The sequence below is a fragment of the Artemia sp. Qi Xiang Cuo genome, chromosome 7 (genome assembly GCF_049724085.1).
Source record: "Artemia sp. Qi Xiang Cuo chromosome 7, ASM4972408v1, whole genome shotgun sequence".
In the NCBI taxonomy this organism is placed as follows: Eukaryota; Metazoa; Arthropoda; class Branchiopoda; order Anostraca; family Artemiidae; genus Artemia; species Artemia sp. Qi Xiang Cuo.
Window position 1 is genome coordinate 73249129 of NC_142800.1, and position 18743 is coordinate 73267871.

At 34.2% G+C, this 18743-nt stretch overlaps 1 protein-coding gene across 4 annotated transcripts in view; it reads right to left on the minus strand.

The window, feature by feature from the left end:
• FucT6 (alpha-(1,6)-fucosyltransferase 8) overlaps positions 1 to 18743 on the minus strand; it is an 86745-nt gene that overhangs the window by 52878 nt on the left and 15124 nt on the right. For all 4 annotated transcript variants that reach the window (XM_089092551.1, XM_089092548.1, XM_089092550.1 and 1 more), the window contains 3 exons: positions 10479 to 10528; positions 7244 to 7418; positions 5986 to 6151 (listed from right to left, as the gene is read on the minus strand). In XM_089092551.1, the coding sequence (XP_088948677.1) occupies positions 5986 to 6151; positions 7244 to 7418; positions 10479 to 10528 (391 nt within the window). The remainder of the gene's footprint in view (positions 1 to 5985; positions 6152 to 7243; positions 7419 to 10478; positions 10529 to 18743) is intronic.

Below are 18743 nucleotides of genomic sequence, written 5' to 3' on the forward strand. Positions count from 1 at the left end.
CAGGACGACCTATGTTTCGTTTGACCCTTGATGGTTGGCCAAAAAGGATGATCTTATGCAAACTGTCATCCTTCATCCACTGAACGTGTCCGAGCCATCTCCGTTTTTCTCTCACTAAAGCCCTAGAAATTGGGATAAAATCACATTTTTCGTAGAGCCTACTGTTTGAATACGGTCAGTCAGACTGGTACCCAAAGCACGAGTAGACAATTCCTCGGGAAAACATCTAATAGGTCCTCCTCCGTCTTTCGGAGCACCCAGGTTTCAGAACCATACCTAACCATTGTCATTACTGCCACTTAAATTTTTTTCACCTTAGTTACACTGAAGCAAGCAGTGCTTTCTGCAGAAGTTTTGGCGGCAGGTTTTGCAGGAGACATTTTGGCAGCATGTTCTGGTACAAAGATTTAGGAAATTTGCCAATTTTAACCAAGATTAACACATGCATTCACCCCTAGGTCGGACTAACATAGAAGTGGACCAGGGTTAATTCTATCCATTTCGGCAAAAATAAAACCGAAAGGCCTAATATGTACTTACAGATTCATGTTCAAAAGTAAAACATGTAACTTTTTTAACATTGAATAAGGTTTTCAATTTTTTTCATAATTTTGATATTACCTTCATATTATTTATGCATTCATTTTAACTGTTATTAAAAAAAAATTAAATTTTTAACAAATTTGTAATTTATTTCATGAATAGCCAACGAGATTATTATATTCATAGCCAACAAGAGCTGAGATGGGCCAAAGGTATCATCCCTTAAAAATAACACCCCTTCAAATACTTCCCAGAAAGGGCGATGGGGTCTGAAGTTTCAAAATAAATTTTAGCCTCATCATTTCCACGGGTTTATAAGGAAATTCTTCAAATATTTTTTTTTTTTTTTTATACGGATACTCGCCCATCTCTCGCCTTACGTGCAGGTAATCGTTTTAACAATGTATTTTATGTTAAAATTAAAAATATGTCTGAAATAAGAGAGGAACTATCACCCCGTACTCATATCACCCTCAGTCGAAAAATGTTCCTCAGAATGAAGATTAGTGACTAAATTACAATCAAAAACCAATATACTGATATAGAAAAATAGTTTTTCAATACTTTCTAATAATAGTTAAATAAAATTATTATTAGATGTGAAATGTTATTAGAAAATAACTGAGAACTCTGAAAAATAAGCATTTGCATAAAACTAATCAAATATGGGATAAAAACAAGGAATATTCATGATGTCCCAGCTAATTCAAAGTTTTCAAGATCAATATTTTCAAAATCTTTTTAGATAGGTCGATAATATATTGCTCGGACAACGAGAGCTGAGGCAGGCATCAGGCAAACATGATTACAGATGTTCAATGAATGTTAAAAAATGTCAGGTCAAAGCTACAAAGCCATACTTATTAGACATTAGATCTTTCAGGGCAGAGTTAAATTGAAAGACACTAGGCCTATATCCTTCCATGTTAACTAAAAGGCATATCTGCAATATCTCAGATGTAGCTCAGGGGATGGAGTTGAAACTTCAAGGTAGAGTTGGAGAAGGAGGGGCAAGGGGACTTTAAGTCTCGTGTGTGCGTTGGGGGAAGGGGCTAAATATGCATTTTTTTTCGATCAACCAACTATTTTTGCATAATTAGCCACTGTGGGACTTAGAATCTATCCACAGTTAAGTAGTGATGTAAATCAAAAGACACTGAACGTTACCAGGTTATCAAAATAGCGCAACTGCAACATCTTGGGAACAGCTTAAGAGATTTAGCTAGTAATTCCAGGGACTGGGGGAGGGGGTTAAAGGGTCTTGTGGAACAGTTAGGAGGTGTAGCCAAAACATTCAGGTCATGTGGGGACGCGGGCGGGGGAGGGAGGTAGAGTACTAAAAATATTATGTTTCAAATCCACCCGAACGTTTTTGTAGTATAAGGCCCTATGGGATCGATAATTAATTTGCGATTAAGCAGCAAGGTAAGTCAAAAGAAAATAGGTGTAACCAGATAAGGAAAACAGTGTATCTACAGCATCCAGAGAACAGCTTTAGTGATTAAGTTAAAACTTACAGGGATTTTTTGTGGGGGGGGGGCAAGTTGAAATTGGATCTTGACTTGAAGAAGGAGCAAAGGGAAAGGATCTATATATTGTAGTCTCCAATCTGTTCAAGATTTTCGGTACTATAAGTCATAATGGGACTAGAAACTATTCCTGGTGAAGTATCGATGTAAACCAAAAGACCCCACATTACAAAAACAGCGTGTCTATATTATCTCAGGAACATCTTGGAGGATCAAGATGAAACTTTCAGGGGTTGTTGGTAGGGCACGTGGAACTGGAATTTGACTTGGGGTCAGTGGGCAGCCTTAAATCTAAAGAAAATATATATATATATATATATATATATATATATATATATATATATATATATATATATATATATATACATATATATATATATATATACATATATATATATATATATAGATATGTATCCAGGCTATCAAAATCGCACATATCGGAAATTACTTGTAGGGGTCAAGCTGAAAATCGAGCGCTGGGTTGGCGCGGCCAAGTAGCCTTCAAAAGAAAGGGGACGAGGAAGCGAACAAGTTTGTGCCTCTGATCCACCTAAAAGTTCATGCAGTGTTAGTCCCTGTGAAACTTCGAATGTATTCAAGGTGAAGGAGGCAGGTAAATAAAAAAACAGTGAATACACCTAGGATAGTCGAATCTGTAATGTCTCGGAAACGACTAGGGGGATCGAGTAAAAAAGTTTCATGGAGAGCTTGGGTATGGCAACGAGGAATTTAAATATTATGTGTAGGAAAAGGCACAAGACTCCCAAGACATTTTGTCTCCTAAATATCGGTTCGCCCGAAAAATGGCTGGCAATTTCTTTCTTAAGACATTGAAACTTATTTCCTTGAGTTCTTGGGTCAAAGGAACTTTTATGCACAGAATTTTTTTCCGATCAGCCTACATGCTTGACTTTGACTTACTGAACTCACTTGATCAAAAGACTACAAGACTTGGGACGCTTATAACGGGCCTTAAATTTCATCTCTCCAATCGACTTAAAAATCAAATTCATAGATATCGGGGCCATCTGAAACCCATTGAAAAAAAAAAATAAAAATGGCTGTGTTTATTCGTGACACCCACAAATGAACCCAAATATGTTTAATGTTTGTTAGGCTTGTAACTTAATGGGCATGTAGACAAAGCAAATTAGCTTTTTGCAAAAACAAAAACATTTCGTAGATTGAATTTACTGATGTGATATCTGAAAGTGTGTCAAAAAATTTATTTTTGATGATTGGTTTAAACCTACCGGTATGTGGACAGAGAAAAGGGGGAAAATTGTTTTACTGATCTATGACGCCTGACATAGGACCAAATGCGTTTGATCTCGAACCGGCTTACAACAAACTACGCATGTACGCATGGGGCCAAATAAACCTAATAGGAAATAAGATTTTGAAAAACATTTGGTTGTATCAATTTGAGAAATTCAAAAAAAAGATCAAAAAACATTTTTCTCCAATTAGCTGGAAATTTTCAGGGTAAGTAGACTGGGTTTATAAGACCTTAATAAAGGTAGTACATCCGGGGAAAAAAGACGTGATTTATTCGATTCCTAACCCAAAAATTTCGATTTTTCGTATAGTACTCAATTTAAGGGCCAAGTGAACTTCAATGAAAACAAAAAAAAGAAACATATCTGGCTGCATTGATTCGTGACGTTCGACTTTCTTTCTCTTTACGACAACAAAACCTAACTATTTTTGTGTATATTCAATGGTGTCTACAAGATAGGGATGAGGATGGCTTCAGCCCTAAAGAAGGATAAACATTACCCAAATTTTCCATTCATAAGGATGATAATCCCACTCCGAATCCACCCGAAATACTAAAAACATTATTTTAAAACTATTACAAAAAACTACTGCTAACTAATGTAAAATTTATATTCTTAATCAGAACACTGACAAAACGTTACCAATATTCTTAATATTAATCAATAACATAACTATGTGAATTACAAAACGAATAAAATTAAACAAAAAGAAATCGAAAAACAAATTTTTCCAAAAAAATTTAAAGACCCACACTTGAATCCAAGACGAGCGGGAATAAAGTCATATAATAAGCTGAACTTCAAACCAACAGAAATTACCCCAAATGAATACAATAAAACCCAAAAACGAACTCAAATTAAAAGGGTAATCTTATGAAACATATATATAAAACACACTACTACAGGTGAATACTAAGAAGAACAGAAATTAATATGAACAGTCAAGTCAGACTTGGAACGAAGAGAAATTACCTTAAGAAGGTTAGAAGGGCAACATACCCCAAAACCTTCTCCCGGTCGGAGCGTCATTTGTGGTTTATCGAAAACAAAGCGTAATTTAGAGCAATTTCTCTTTTAGTCTACTTTCATTTGTTTTTACGTGTAATCTTGAATAATATAGTGATTTTCTTCTATTTTGTTTGTCGATGTTTTGACAAATAAAAGTTAAATTTACATATCTTTTACAGTATAACCCAAATAACATTTCAGCCGTTTAGAGAGTGTGCTACAGAGGGGTAGCAAAACTCTTAACCTTGATTAGTCTTGTGATATAGTTTTTTCGTTGTGTTGCTGTTGATGTTAAAAAAAAACACAAAACAGATAAAGGTTTTAAACAAAGCATGAAGAACGCTCTAGCCTTTCATGATTTAGAGAGGTAGCATCTCTTCTCACTTGCCTGTGCATGTGAGTTCGTGTTATACGATCATACGATTTAGAAAATTCAGTTGGAATTTCAATGGAAGTAGAAAAAAAAGTTTTAAATATGCTAACAGGGAGACATGGGTTTTTGAACGTCAGGCGGCTTATGGCTGATACCTGGTTCGAACAATAAAGTTTTTTCGGGCAAGCAACAGTTCGGAATGGGGGTCAAATTTGAAAAAAAATTTTAAACGGGTGACTTACTATATATAAACGCAATATTTGGCTAAATCTACTGAAAAATAATTAATCAAGTGGGTTACATATCTAACATCTTTTGATGGGATCAATCCAAATTAAAGCTGCCGCATTTGCAGCGTGTAGTAGCAGACAATCTTAATGTCATCGAATCAAGAAATCTTCAAAAGTTCGCTAAGCCGAACAAAGCAAAGAGTATCAAACTTCCCTTTTTTTTAATTTGACTTGATAATTCACTTTATTTTCTGTCGTTTGAGGATTCATCTGGTCATCTACAGCAGTATCTGTAATCATTCTGTTTGATGTAAATATTCATTTTAATTTCTGTTCGTACTAGGTTTCATTTATTCATACATGTTCGTTTTTAGTTTGGGTTAGTGTTATGAACTTACTTCGACTCGTCTTAAGTAATAATATGACTTTTTTTCTATGAAAAAACGTTTTCAGAGAAGAAATTAAAATATATATTACAAAAATTAATAAGTCTTTTAGAATAATTATATATCAAAAAATCAATAATATATATATATATATATATATATATATATATATATATTATATATATATATATATATATATATATATATATATATATATATATATATATATATATATATATATATATATATATATATATATATATATATATATATATATATATATAGATAAAACCAAAAAATGTGTGTGAAAGTGCAATAAAAATTAGATTTTCTTCACGTTTGGGCCCCCCGGAAAAAATCTTGAGCGCTTTCATACCGACCCACCCCCAAATTTATACACTATCAGAATCAAATATAGACAGGACCCTCGTTTCCTCAGCCTCTTAGCGGTTCCCCACAAGAAAAGGGTTGATAGCCAAGTAAATCTGGCCAATTTAATATACTTGGATAGATTTATACTGTCAAAATCAAATTTAGACAGTACCCTCGTTCCTCAGCCTCTTAGCGGTTTTCCTCTAGAAAGGATTGATAGCCAAGTAACCAAATTTATAGCTTCCTAGAATTAATAAAACCTACCTTATTCAAATTACAAATTAGTTTTTTAGCATTATTGCAATCCTTGGGGTTCTGAAGGTAGTGAATTCGCCTTCTTACTAAATCCCTTAACTTCCGGCTCTCTTCTTCCCGCCATTTTTCATAGCCATCACGGATTTTGAATTCTTGAAGGTCATGGTTTAAGTATCTACGAAATATAAGACAGGAACTGAGAAGCTGAGAGAGATTAAGCACTAAGTAGGATATAAAAACGGCTATGTTTACCAGAGTTCAAATAAAGAGTCTCAGGCGAGTTCTTAGTACATGTTGCAGTGTGGTGTCTAGACACACTGCAACATATATATATACATATATATATATATATATATATATATATATATATATATATATATATATAAATATAAATATATATATATATATATATATATATATATATATATAAAATTGCCGAAGCTGAAATTAGAAACTGAGAGAGAGTAAGACGAGTCAAAATCAGAGAAAGGAAAACCCTGAATACATAAAGCTACATCATATGACACAAAACGGTTCAGAGTCAGAGTAAAAACGCTCATATTCAACCTGTCCGTTGAATCAGTCTAAGCGCAAACAGAAAACGAATAGGATATAATAAAGGCTATAGCTCTATGCTTAATATAACTTCAGAAAAAACCTGTAAATTTTATCAAGCAAAGAAAAAGCATCATTTCTATCTGAGTTAGGACTTGTTTGTCTAAATAGGCAAAATGTCAACAGTCTTCCTCAAAAATATGTCTAAGAAATGAAACTCTGATCTGAAACCAAACGCAGCCAGCTATTCGCCTACATGAACACATTTTATTTCATCATTGTATGCAAACCAAAGCAACAGAGACAAAATGTGACTCATGTTAGGACTTAGCTTTCATGCGCAAGAAAACACAATTATGACTGTTTGGTAACACAAAAGAGGATAGTTTAATACTATTTGAAAATTAATAGCTATTTTTTAGTTCAGAAAACTAGTATTTAAAATTTAATTTATTTACCGGTCGATACAGTTTTTCTTGAAACTTTCGAAACAGAGGTGTTTTTAATAGCGTAGTTAAACTATTTCAACACGGCAGGTGAACCGTCAGTACGTAATTTCTTGTAACAAAAACAGATAAAAAAATCAAAGTAAAAACATTTAAAAAAAGTTTCGAAGGAAATAAGTAAAAATTATCCTCGCACGTCTAGATTAGTTAATTAAAAACAGTTGGGTAGGTGGGATTGACTCATCATGACAAGTATGAATACTCACTTCTGTTGTTCTTTTGCTTTTTGTAACAACTTTTCTACAAGATTATGAGCAGCTTTAGGGTTCTTTTCTATTGGTTCACTCAGTTTCTTTAGCTGACCCGTCATAAAGAAGTTCATTTCCTGGATATCTACCAAAAGCCGCCGTAATTGAAGTTCATACGAATCATCAGGTACACCTACAAAAAAGAAATTTTCTAAGCTTTATATGCAAGTATATATAAACCATGCGCCAAAATACTTTTGTGTCCCCAATTATGTGGAACTGTTGGGCTAATCTCTGAAAATTAGCAGAGAAATAAGCAATAAGCAGAGAAACCCTATTTAAAAAATTAAATTTTAAACACGGGTCAAAATTTACTTAAAAAAAGCACTTGGGGAAAATGGCCTTGGTCAATAGTCTGCAAAAAATTTGGACTTCAAGGAAAATTAGCATTAAAAAAAAAGATTATTATAAAAACAGAACAAACATGAACTCGATGAAAAAAATGTTCAAGACAGTGCTTCACGTCGTCAAAAGCTATAGTTAATTCTTTAACTTTGGGGAAGGGACACATTAGAACAGGGCGGTCGGAAGGGCAGGGGGGGGGGTATTTTCTTTAGTCTTAATTATGTTTCAAATAGAACCCAAAATAAATGTCTGGAAGCTGAATAATCCTTAAAAATAATTTTACAGATTTTGCGACTACCACTATCATTTTTTGGAATTTTAATGCAATTCTTCTGATACTTCTTTTTCATTCTTTTCAATATCCCAGTATTCACCGCGCTAGAAATTCCTTGTTGTGTACGAGGCTAATCTCAAGTTATACTACTGCTGCTACTGCAAACACCTCACTGCATTACCAAGCCACCCAAGGCCAACAGAGCTGCGTGCACTCCTCATCCCCCCAATCTTTCCAAAGCTTTACTCTCCTCCCATGTGGTTCAAATTTCCTTTAAAAATTCTTTTGCGACCTCTTCCTGGGTAAATTTATGTCTCCATGGGTAAAAACGGTTTCAATTAGCATTTGTTTCAATAAGATTCGTCTTATTGAAAGAGACAATGCGACGAATACTGCAGCATACTGGGTACATTTGTGTACCCATTCCATTGTGATTGAAGGTAGACACGCTAAATGGTATAACATCATGCAACACCGTTGTTAATCAACATCAATAAAAACTGTGTCGAAACATAAAAACTAGAGAACACCTATTCAAGAGAGAATCAAAATCATAAATAGATTATGATCCGTTCATGACAAGCAGGTTCAGCAGTCAATCATGATCTCTATACACAGGCAGTTATCTCTTTTCTAGACTTTGCGTTTGTCGTGCAAATAATAAGGGTTGCTTCCTTTAATTAGCGGTTGATGAGCTACCGCGATGAACACCCATTAGTACAATGATATTAATCTGTACCGTAATAAAAAAAACCTTAGAGCTTTTACGAAATATTGAAAACAATCTTGAAGGCACATATTACAATAACAAGACATAAAAAAAGTGTATACAAATTCCACTAACCACATATGGCAAAGTATCGAATGGAAAGTGCTAAGCCACAATGACAAACAAGACAAAATATACGGATGCATTAGGGAAAAATACATTACAATAAAATATATGAAAAAAAAACATGTTAGAATGTACGAATAATCCCAAGATTACTTCATAACATTTTATTAATAGCCTTTTCATGGTACTTAAATGGAAAATTTTCATTAGTATTAATTCCAATGTGCTTAACAGAACCCAACCACTTGACAATTTTCTTCTGTGAAGGTTTTTCTGTAATCCAAGAATAATAATTTGGAGACCCTGAAAAGATGACAAAATTCGATTTGCTTAAATTTAGGCCATTCCGGTTTATCTTTATCCACAAGCATGTCTTGGCAACTGCTGCATTAATTGTAGAAGTAAGCAGTTGTTCAGTTAGAGCAGCACATATCAAATCCGCATCATTAGCAAATAAGTGTTATGATCCTGGACCGGATAAATCACCACCTGAACGTTCTTCGTTTAAACTTGTTACTAATTCTTGTAATGTTAGCAAAGTTTATGAGTATAAGCAAGGTACTTAACAGAACCCAACCCCTTGACAATTTCCTTATGTGAAGGTTTTTCTGTAATCCAAGAATAATAATTTGGAGACCGTGAAAAGATGACAAAATTCAATTTGCTTATATTTAGGCCAATCCGGTTTATCTTTATCCACAAGCATGTCTTGGCAACTGCTACATTAATTATAGAAGTAAGCAGTTTTTCAGTTAGAGCAGCACATATCAAAGTCGCATCATTAGTAAATAAGAATGTTATGATCCTGGACCCGATAAATCACCACCTGAACGTTCTTCATTTAAACTTATTACAATTTCTTGCAATATTAGCAATGTTTATGAGTATAATCTACTACCATCTTTAAAAAAATAATATAAGTTTCGGTAAAAACCAGTTTGACTATCGGTGTGGGGGAGTTGTCAGCATGCGCATAAGATTCTGTCTACTTGCTCCTCACTAATTCTTCCAAAGAAAATGGTCTTTACATCGGTGCCAGAGATCTTTCAATAGCGTTCAATAGCGCTGTCCATACTCAGCTTCTTAACCTCTCTTCATAGTTCTTGGGTTAATGTTTTAGCAATAAAGCTCCTTAAATTTTGATACTGAACCCTTTTTTTTGCTGAACTTGGTTGAGAAAATGTTCGATTTTTAAGTCTGCTCCAGCAATAGATAAAGTTTCAATCAGTAATTGCACATTATAGATCTCAGAGTGGTCAATTGGTGGGGGCTAGGGTGTTGAAATTTGCCCCCGAGAGTTTTTGCTCCCCCCACCCATAGACTTTAAAAATAACTTTTTTCTAACTTGCACTGAACACGCCTTTATTGTTTTATGAAAAAATTAGAAAAAAAAACAAGAAAATTGCCCCTACCTAGATTATGAGAAAATACATCCCCCCCCACATTTTTGTGAATTGACACCATTGCTCTTTCTATACAGGGGCGAATCTCCATCATTTTTATTGGGGGGGGGCAAGGGGGGTCCATGTCTGGATAGTTAAAGGGTATGGGATGTATAATTTTTTTTTCTCCACATTATGGGGGGGGGGCCAACTGCCCCCTTGCCACCCCCAAACGACGCCCCTGCTTTTATATAATATTAATTTAATCATCTAGTTATTCCTATTTGTCTTTAAGAAACATTCCTAAAACTAGCGGTTTCTCTAAAGAAAATATAAAGATTAGACAAAAAAGCATACCTTTTCCAGAAAGTTTCTCTTCATCATATTCTGGTAAACCTTCATTTCCCCTACAACAAAAAGAATTCAAGTCTAAATAAGTTAGAAAGCTACTAAGAATGGCTAATATGATTAACAATGTAAATTGGATTTCGGGCTGCTTTTCTAAATTAAGAATTCATCCTTTATTCCTTTGGTTCACAAATTGGCTTTATTGCCATCAGTTAATGCCCGTCAAAGACTTAAGCAAATTATGAGTTATCTTCTATGATTATTATGCAGCAAGGATAGTTCTTTCATTTCTTTCTCAAATAATTTGAAAAGAATAAATTCTTGCCAGATTAAGATCATACTCTTGACAAATGCTGTTTGGTGTGAAAACGGGATTTTTTTTTTTTTTTAAATTAAGATTTAAGGTAATCTGGGAATTTAGATATTAGGAGGGTAAACACGTAGAGTAGCGACTATCCAGAAGGTGACATGCCAAAAGAGAAAGAGGGACGACTCTAGATTGCTAAATGTAGCCTCTTTTTTATGCTTAAACTTATGTTTGTGAAGATTCACCCCTCCCTCCCTATCCCTAATGGTCTTATACACAGCCCTAGGCTATTCACAAAACTAAAATAAAATGAGTGCCATTAGATTACTTATTTCATACTTCTTTTCAACATAATAATCGTTACCCTGACAAAGCCCCCCCCCCCCTGAAAGATACAGATGTAACCCTAATAACATATTTCTTTGTCGTGTTATTTCCATTGTTACACCCGTTGTAAAACCGGTTACGCTGTGTAGATTTCAGTCAATCAATCAAGTTTATTATTACATTAAAATATCCAAAAGAATAGCACTGGCATGTCAGAAAAAAAGAAAAAAACGACGTTAATCACTGTGACATGTTATTATAATGTTTACAAAAGTATGGCACAAAGGATTAAAGATATCCACGTAAGTCCAAAGATAAAGATATCTACGTAAGCCTGAGTGATTGTGTCGAATATTTAATAAAAATATTATTTTAAATTAGTTAAAATGTGAATAATAATGAAAGGAAACACTATGATATGGCTAATACAAGTATAATACCATGCATATTATAAAATAATTCATTGTTTTAGTGTTTTCTTTTAGTCTGATTATATTTTAAGGCTACATATGGGAACATTAGGGAAATGGTGGAGAGAAATTTTCACAAACTGATTTTTAACCATGAAAAAAAAAACATGAAATTAGTAATCTAAATGTCTCTCGTTTTGTTTTAGCATGTCTGCTTCTAGAGAGTCACTACTCTACACATTTACCATAAAGAGAATCTTTTGGCGTAGAATAGTAGGATTTCTCGGGAGTTTAGATATTTTTACGAGTTCGCAGTTCAAAGCTTTTAAGTGTTTAGAAGCAGGATGTTTTTTGGAGCGGTGTTGTTTTCTCACCTTACTTACCCTTTACTCCCTTTTCTTCCAAAATTGGGTCTTATTGCCACAGATTTAAGCAAATTAAGAGTTATCTCTTTTCATTATTTTTCCGTTTATTTATCACACAAGTTGAGAATAAATTCTTGTCAGATCAGACACGTTTCCAAGCTTCAAGCCGAAGCATTTTGATCCATATGTTATTTTTTGCTTTGATTTTTTTTTTAAATTTACTTTGAAGATGTCCATTAGTCCTGCAATGAACCCTTAACCATACAAAACCTTTAGAATTTGTGGAGTGTTTTTTTAGTCTGGATAGCTGAGCTAAATCTTGGTAAATTCATGCATTTTTTTTTTATCTTTGACAAAATAACAGGATCAGACAGTGTTACTTTTTGTATGGAACTTATGGAGGCCTATCGTTTCAAAATGGAATCCCATTCGCCTACCAACTTTTATAACTGTTCTATCGAACAAAAACAAAGCAAGGGCAAAAAACTTGGGTTAATGCACTCCTTATAATTATCGTAATTACCACGCAGAGAAACGTCATACTCTCTATCAAAGTGTGCCGACTTGGGGACACTCAAAGAGAACGACGTGGCCTCTCTGTATTTTTCTTGTTTTCTGTTTAAAAAGTCTCACAGCCACTGTCTTAGGATAGCTCCGTATTACAAAAGAACGTTCAACGTTAGTACAACTCACATGTTTTTATAGCATCATAAGGTAAGAAGTTTTACTAGATGTCATTAATCCCTTTATAAATAGGATCACTAAAGTAAATGTATTTTGCCCAAATTGCCTGTTCTTTCATTCGGCGGCGTTATTAGTACACGGTCCCTTGGTTCTCAATGGACTTCAATGGGTACTTCTAGAGGGGAACTTTGCCATTAATAGAAAAAAACAGAAATATTTTTCAATAAAAATGAAAAGACTAAATAAAATCGAAACCGGGATAAATATTGTCACATTATTTTTAGTGAAGTTGCTGCCCGCCAAAATTCCCTGTTCTTAACGCTAAACTCTCACTTGCCATTTGATGAGAACAGTAGATATTTAAAATTTTTCACTGCATGGAAATGTGTCGAGCTAATGGCAACCAGAGAGGGAGAAGCGTGTACTACACAAAATTACAAACCATATGATTTGCCACCAAACGTGTCCGATAAGTATTGTGTTTTTAAAATTGTGCCATATCAAAGTATCGTTTCTAGCCGGTTCGGGCTTTAAAATACCCGTGTTGACCCGAACATAACCAGAATAGTACCAGAAGAACATTCTGAAAGGGTCGATAATTTTAACAACATCAAAACCTTATTAAAAGTTTCTCAGGTTATAGGGACATACTATCAAATCCTGGCACATTTCCTCCTCAAATATGTCTGCTGTCAATAAAATCAAAAAAAAAATTATCAAATTATGATACTTATAAATACGTCAATATACAAAACATATTTATGCATAAAATGTAAATACAGAACATAAATATCAAAAACCTTTTGTTTGCCTGTCTTTGTCAGTATTTGAAAATACAGGCAACTCTTAACTTTTGAACACAATTGGTTCCCGAAATGTGAATGTTGAAACGTTCGAAAGTAGAGGAAACGATAAGACGTATTTGAAAACGTTCATTTATTAATATGTACACATAATCAATTTAAAGAGACATGTTTGAGTACTTTCGGGTGTTTTCTTTAGATACTGGCCAAGAGTTCGCTTAGTACCGCTACATATTTTCAATTCTTGGTAAAGATTTCTATAAAACATAGTAATTTGTTTCAACCTCCCTGCGAACCTTCTTCTTCTTCTTCTTCTAATTCACTGCAGGCGGGCTATTTAGTTAGTACTATTTAGCCCTTTTCTTTTTGCTTCACTCTGTGGGCTACAGAGCTACTGGCTTGGTCGTCTCTTATTTATTAGATATTCTCAGATATTCTTTCAGTAGATATTTTGACTCAAGGAGTTCAAATATAAGATGATAGATATCGATTTCTGTGCTCTGTGTGCAGGTATAGTTGGCTAGGCTCTTGGCTGATAGTGAGATTATGTGGTGTTTGAAGCATTTTAACAGTTTACAAAGCAAGGTATGCTGTGCAGACGTCCGCATATTACATTCAAATAGGCAATGGTCAATTGTTTCATTATTCATATTACAATGCCTGCAAAGAGGGGACAGGGAAGTTGAACCACTTGAATTAGAAAGCTTATAAGAGAATGCAAAGATATTTAGTCGATTTGTTCCAGAACGAATTCTATGCTAAATTTTAGATAGATTCTTATTGGGCAAGGGGGAAAGGATAGAATTAATCTTATTAAAATTAATATCTGACAGCCTCCATCGTTAAATTCCACTAATTGGGATCGATCTCCCATTTGGCTGGTCAATATTTATAGCATTTTTTGCTATTTCATCAACCTGATGATTACCACTTATGCCAGAGTGGCTAGGAATGTACTGAAAATATGTTTTTATGCCACTTGAAGCAAGATTATCTATAATACTGAGACAATGATAAGTATCAATGTCCAACTTATACTGAGGAACTGAGGCCAGCAACTCAAGGCTTGATAGAGAGTCGGAATATATGATAATATTATTTGAATTTGCAATCAAAGTTTGATTTTCCTTAAGATGTTCTAATGCCATGATTATGGAATTTAACTCAGCAGACATTATAGATAAATTTTTATATAATCTCTCACCCATTGCAATTTTCAGGTGAGGAAGGAAAACACCACTTGCAACCTTCTCATTCATTTTTGACCCATCAACAAATATTTGGAAGTGATTTTTATAGGTAATTGTATTAAGTTCTGCAAATTTTTTCTGGACAAAAGCAAGGGGGGTTAAATCTTTAGTCCTCTTTGAGTAGTCATTATTTAGTAGGATACTTGACCAAGTCCCTAGGGGGGATCAGGAGAGAGTGGGTGCAATAAACATTTATGGTCTGGGGAATTTCTTCTGGATATTGGCATACTCATCTGCAATGGCTCTATACATGGCTGGATTTCTTAACCAATTATGTAGGGTGTTTGAGCTATTTGATTCAATTTTTTTAAGATGTTTTGTCAAGAGAAAGCTACGTCTCTCTCTTATTGTTGTTAATCCACTCTCCATAAGCAGAAACTTGGTGCTTGTGGGTTTCCTAAAACCAAATATGAGGCGTATTATATCATTTTGTGTTGTTTCAATTTTTTGCATCTGGGTCTTTGCACATGCACCATAGACGATGAGCCCATAGTCAATATGGGGTCTTATATGTGATTGATAAAACTGGAGTAAGGTTTTCTCCTTACATCCCCAGGGTGTGGAAAGAAGTCTTTTTAGTATAATTGTTTTTCTATAGTATTTTTTTATTGAGTTTGAAATGTGGATGTAGACATTTAGTTTTTGGTCAAGCATGAGACCTAGGTAATTAATATGATTATCTTCTGGAATAGTTGTTTTATTTAGAGTTAGTTTTGCATTAACATGGTTTCGCTTCCGGTGAAATTGGATTATTTTTGACTTGGTGGGTGCAATGGGTAAATCTGAATGTTGAGAGAATTTTTCAAACTGAAAAAGTGACTTTTGCAGATTTGACTGTGCTATCTGAAAGGTGTTGCCAGATGACCATAGCACCAGATCATCAGCATATTGTAGATTCGTGTGGGGTAGGTTCATGTCCCAGAGATATAGGGCAAATAGGAGGCAACTGAGGACTGCTCCTTGAGGTAGGTTTTTGGTTATTGTCTTTTGGGGCGAAGAGGCTGAACCAACACAAAAGATAAAATTTCGCGCTTCTATGAAAAAATAAATAAAAGATACTAGCTTAGGGGGTACTCCAAGGTTTGCAAGTTTGTTTAAAAGTGGTTGGTGGTTTACATTGTCATATACCCCTTCAAAATCTAGGAAAGCTGCAACTAGTACATTATTTTTTGAGAAAGATTCATTTTTTGCATTTGTTACAAAAATGAAAGCATCTGTTGAGGAGTGGTGTTTCCTGAATCCAGTTTGAGTGTGTGGTATCATATTATTTTTTCCAACAAACCAGAGGAGTCTGTGATAGATCATTTTCTCTATTATTTTCACCATCACAGGAGTATTCCTTATGGGCCTATAAGACTCAGGGTTATCTTTGAGTTTATTTTTCTTTAGGATTGGTAGGAGGGACGAACATTTCCATATATTGCGGAACATAGAAGATGCCCAAGCGTGATTATAACAATTTAGCAGTTATTGTTTGTACGAAGGTGTGAGATTCTTTATTCATGTAGTGTGTATATTGTCATAGCTACCGCTAGTTTTGGTCCTAATATGATGTATTGCATTATTCATTTCCTGGATTGAAAATGGATTACTTTTGAACTTGGATCCCGGGTGTGGTTGGTAACTTTGGTTCATAGGAAATGGGGACAGTTTGCTTTGATTATTTGATGTTAGCTTATTAACATAAAGAGTTGCAAATAGGTTAGCTTTTTCATTATCATTGTCATAATGGGTTTTATTATGTATAAGCTCATACATGAGTGGGTTGGGGGAAGTCTTTTTCCCACAGATGTGGCTTATGACTTTGTGTATAATTGGCTCATGTGTTTCTCTGGAGAGATTATTTGCAAAATTATTCCAGTATTTATATTTAGCATCTATTATAGTCCTTTTTATATTAGATTCTGCTTGTAATTTTTTTAAATATGTAGTAGGTGATGGTTTTTTTATGAATTCTGTCCTAGCTGCCTTTTTTATTCTCCATTTATTTAGGCACTCATTTGTCCACCATGCTTTAGGAATTTGTTTAGGGAATGTTTTCTTAGGTGTTGTTCTGGGGATAGCATGGTTAGCTGTATTTATTAGCAAAGATGTCAAGGCTTCAGCATGTGTGTCAACTGTTGTGTTAGAAATGCATGAAACCTAAGATGCTTGTTTTCCAATAGGGTCCCATTCTTCCATGACAGGCAAATAATTACCGAGATCCACGATTGTCAAAGCCTTCATGTTCTATCAGCCTATTTTTTGCCATTTTTCACTTTGTATTTTGAAATTTCTTAATTGTTATTCGATAAATCTCATTAGACAAAATTTAGAGTAGATTAAATCAAGTCACTGGCATGTCCTTTGTTGACATCACAGCTAATTCCATTCATTATGCTAACTACGTTCTCCATGGAAGCAGTTTTATTTATTGTCGACAAAAAAATGGAAAAGTTAAATCTTTAGAAATGTTTGAAACGACGAATTATTTTAAAGTGGAATATTTAAATAAAGAGAGCCATCTCAATAAAGCAATGGTCTAGTTTTGGCCCTTTGTTTTAAGGCCATTTTTTAAGACAAAGGATCTCAAAGATAAGTTTCTTGTGTACTTAATTCGACATTTCGATTATAAATACTCTGTTAAAGAGAACCCCAAATGTCCGTCAGCCTTTGGGTCCTTTGAGATGTTAGTTTGGCCCTGGCTAGATATCTATGGACTGAATGGATAAATAAACATTGCACCCAGTTTTGTGTCTCTCTTGCCTTACTTATCAACAATGCTTGAAAGGCTCTAATTTCCCTTCTCTACTAAATGAATGAAAAAAAATTGCCACTATTCTGCACCTAGTCGGTTGCATAAAAGGCTCAAATTTCCCTTCTCTACTAAATGAATAAAAAAAAAATGTCACTATTCTGCACCTAGTCGGTTGCATAAAAGGCTCAAATTTCCCTTCACTACTAAATGAATGAAAAAAAAAATGTCACTATTCTGCACCTAGTCGGTTGCATAAAAGGCTAAAATTTCCCTTCACTACTAAATTAATGAATAAAATTTTCAATATTCTGCACCTAGTCGGTTGCATAAAAGGCTCAAATTTCCCTTCACTACTAAATGAATGAAAAAAAAAATGTCACTATTCTGCACCTAGTCGGTTGCATAAAAGGCTCAAATTTCCCTTCACTACTAAATGAATGAAAAAAAAAATGTCACTATTCTGCACCTAGTCGGTTGCATAAAAGGCTAAAATTTCCCTTCACTACTAAATTAATGAATAAAATTGTCAATATTCTGCACCTAGTCGGTTGCATAAAAGGCTCAAATTTCCCTTCACTACTAAATGAATGAAAAAAAAAATGTTGAATTTTTTGTTGAACATTTTTTTGTTGAAATGTTGAACATTTTTGAAAAAATGTTGAAATCTCGAGGCATAATTTAAAACCCTTTGTGATAAAAAATTACAACATTCACTAAAGCTTAGTACTTCAATCCTATTAATACTTAGTACCCATTTGTCAGTAGCGAAAAATAGCTAAATATACTTGCATTTAATACTTCAATCTAAAAGCAAAACACATCTCGAAAGTTTTATCAACTAAACCCTTGATTCCCAATGTGGGGTGCAATATTTTGTGGGTCACGGACAGAGTGTCCATCCCTGGGCTGACTAAACTTTACAGCCTTAATTTGGAATGAAAAAAAAACATATTTCATATGAATGAAATAACATTAATATGCACTAAAGAGCAAAAAAGAAAAGAAAAACATGATGGTACTGCAATAACGTCCTGCATTGCATAAAAGTTGTTTTATACAGACAATAATTTCGATTAGCATAAAACATGCCTAGAAGATGACCCGAAAAAAAAAAAAGTTTGTTACCACATACCAACGATCTTTTAAACTTCCTTCAGGTGAATACATGTAGAATTTTGAACAACAAATTTTAAATACCACAAGCCAGGCATCAGGATTTTAGAAACGCCTAGGTGAGGCGTTAAACATGAGGCCCGAAAGTGGTTGGGAACTACGAAACAACACCCTTTAACTGTTAGTAGGAGTAGATTCGAACGACTTATCGTAAATACAGCAACCACCCATCAATAGAATGTATGAGGTGAAAAGGTTTAATTTCTGTCAACAAGCAA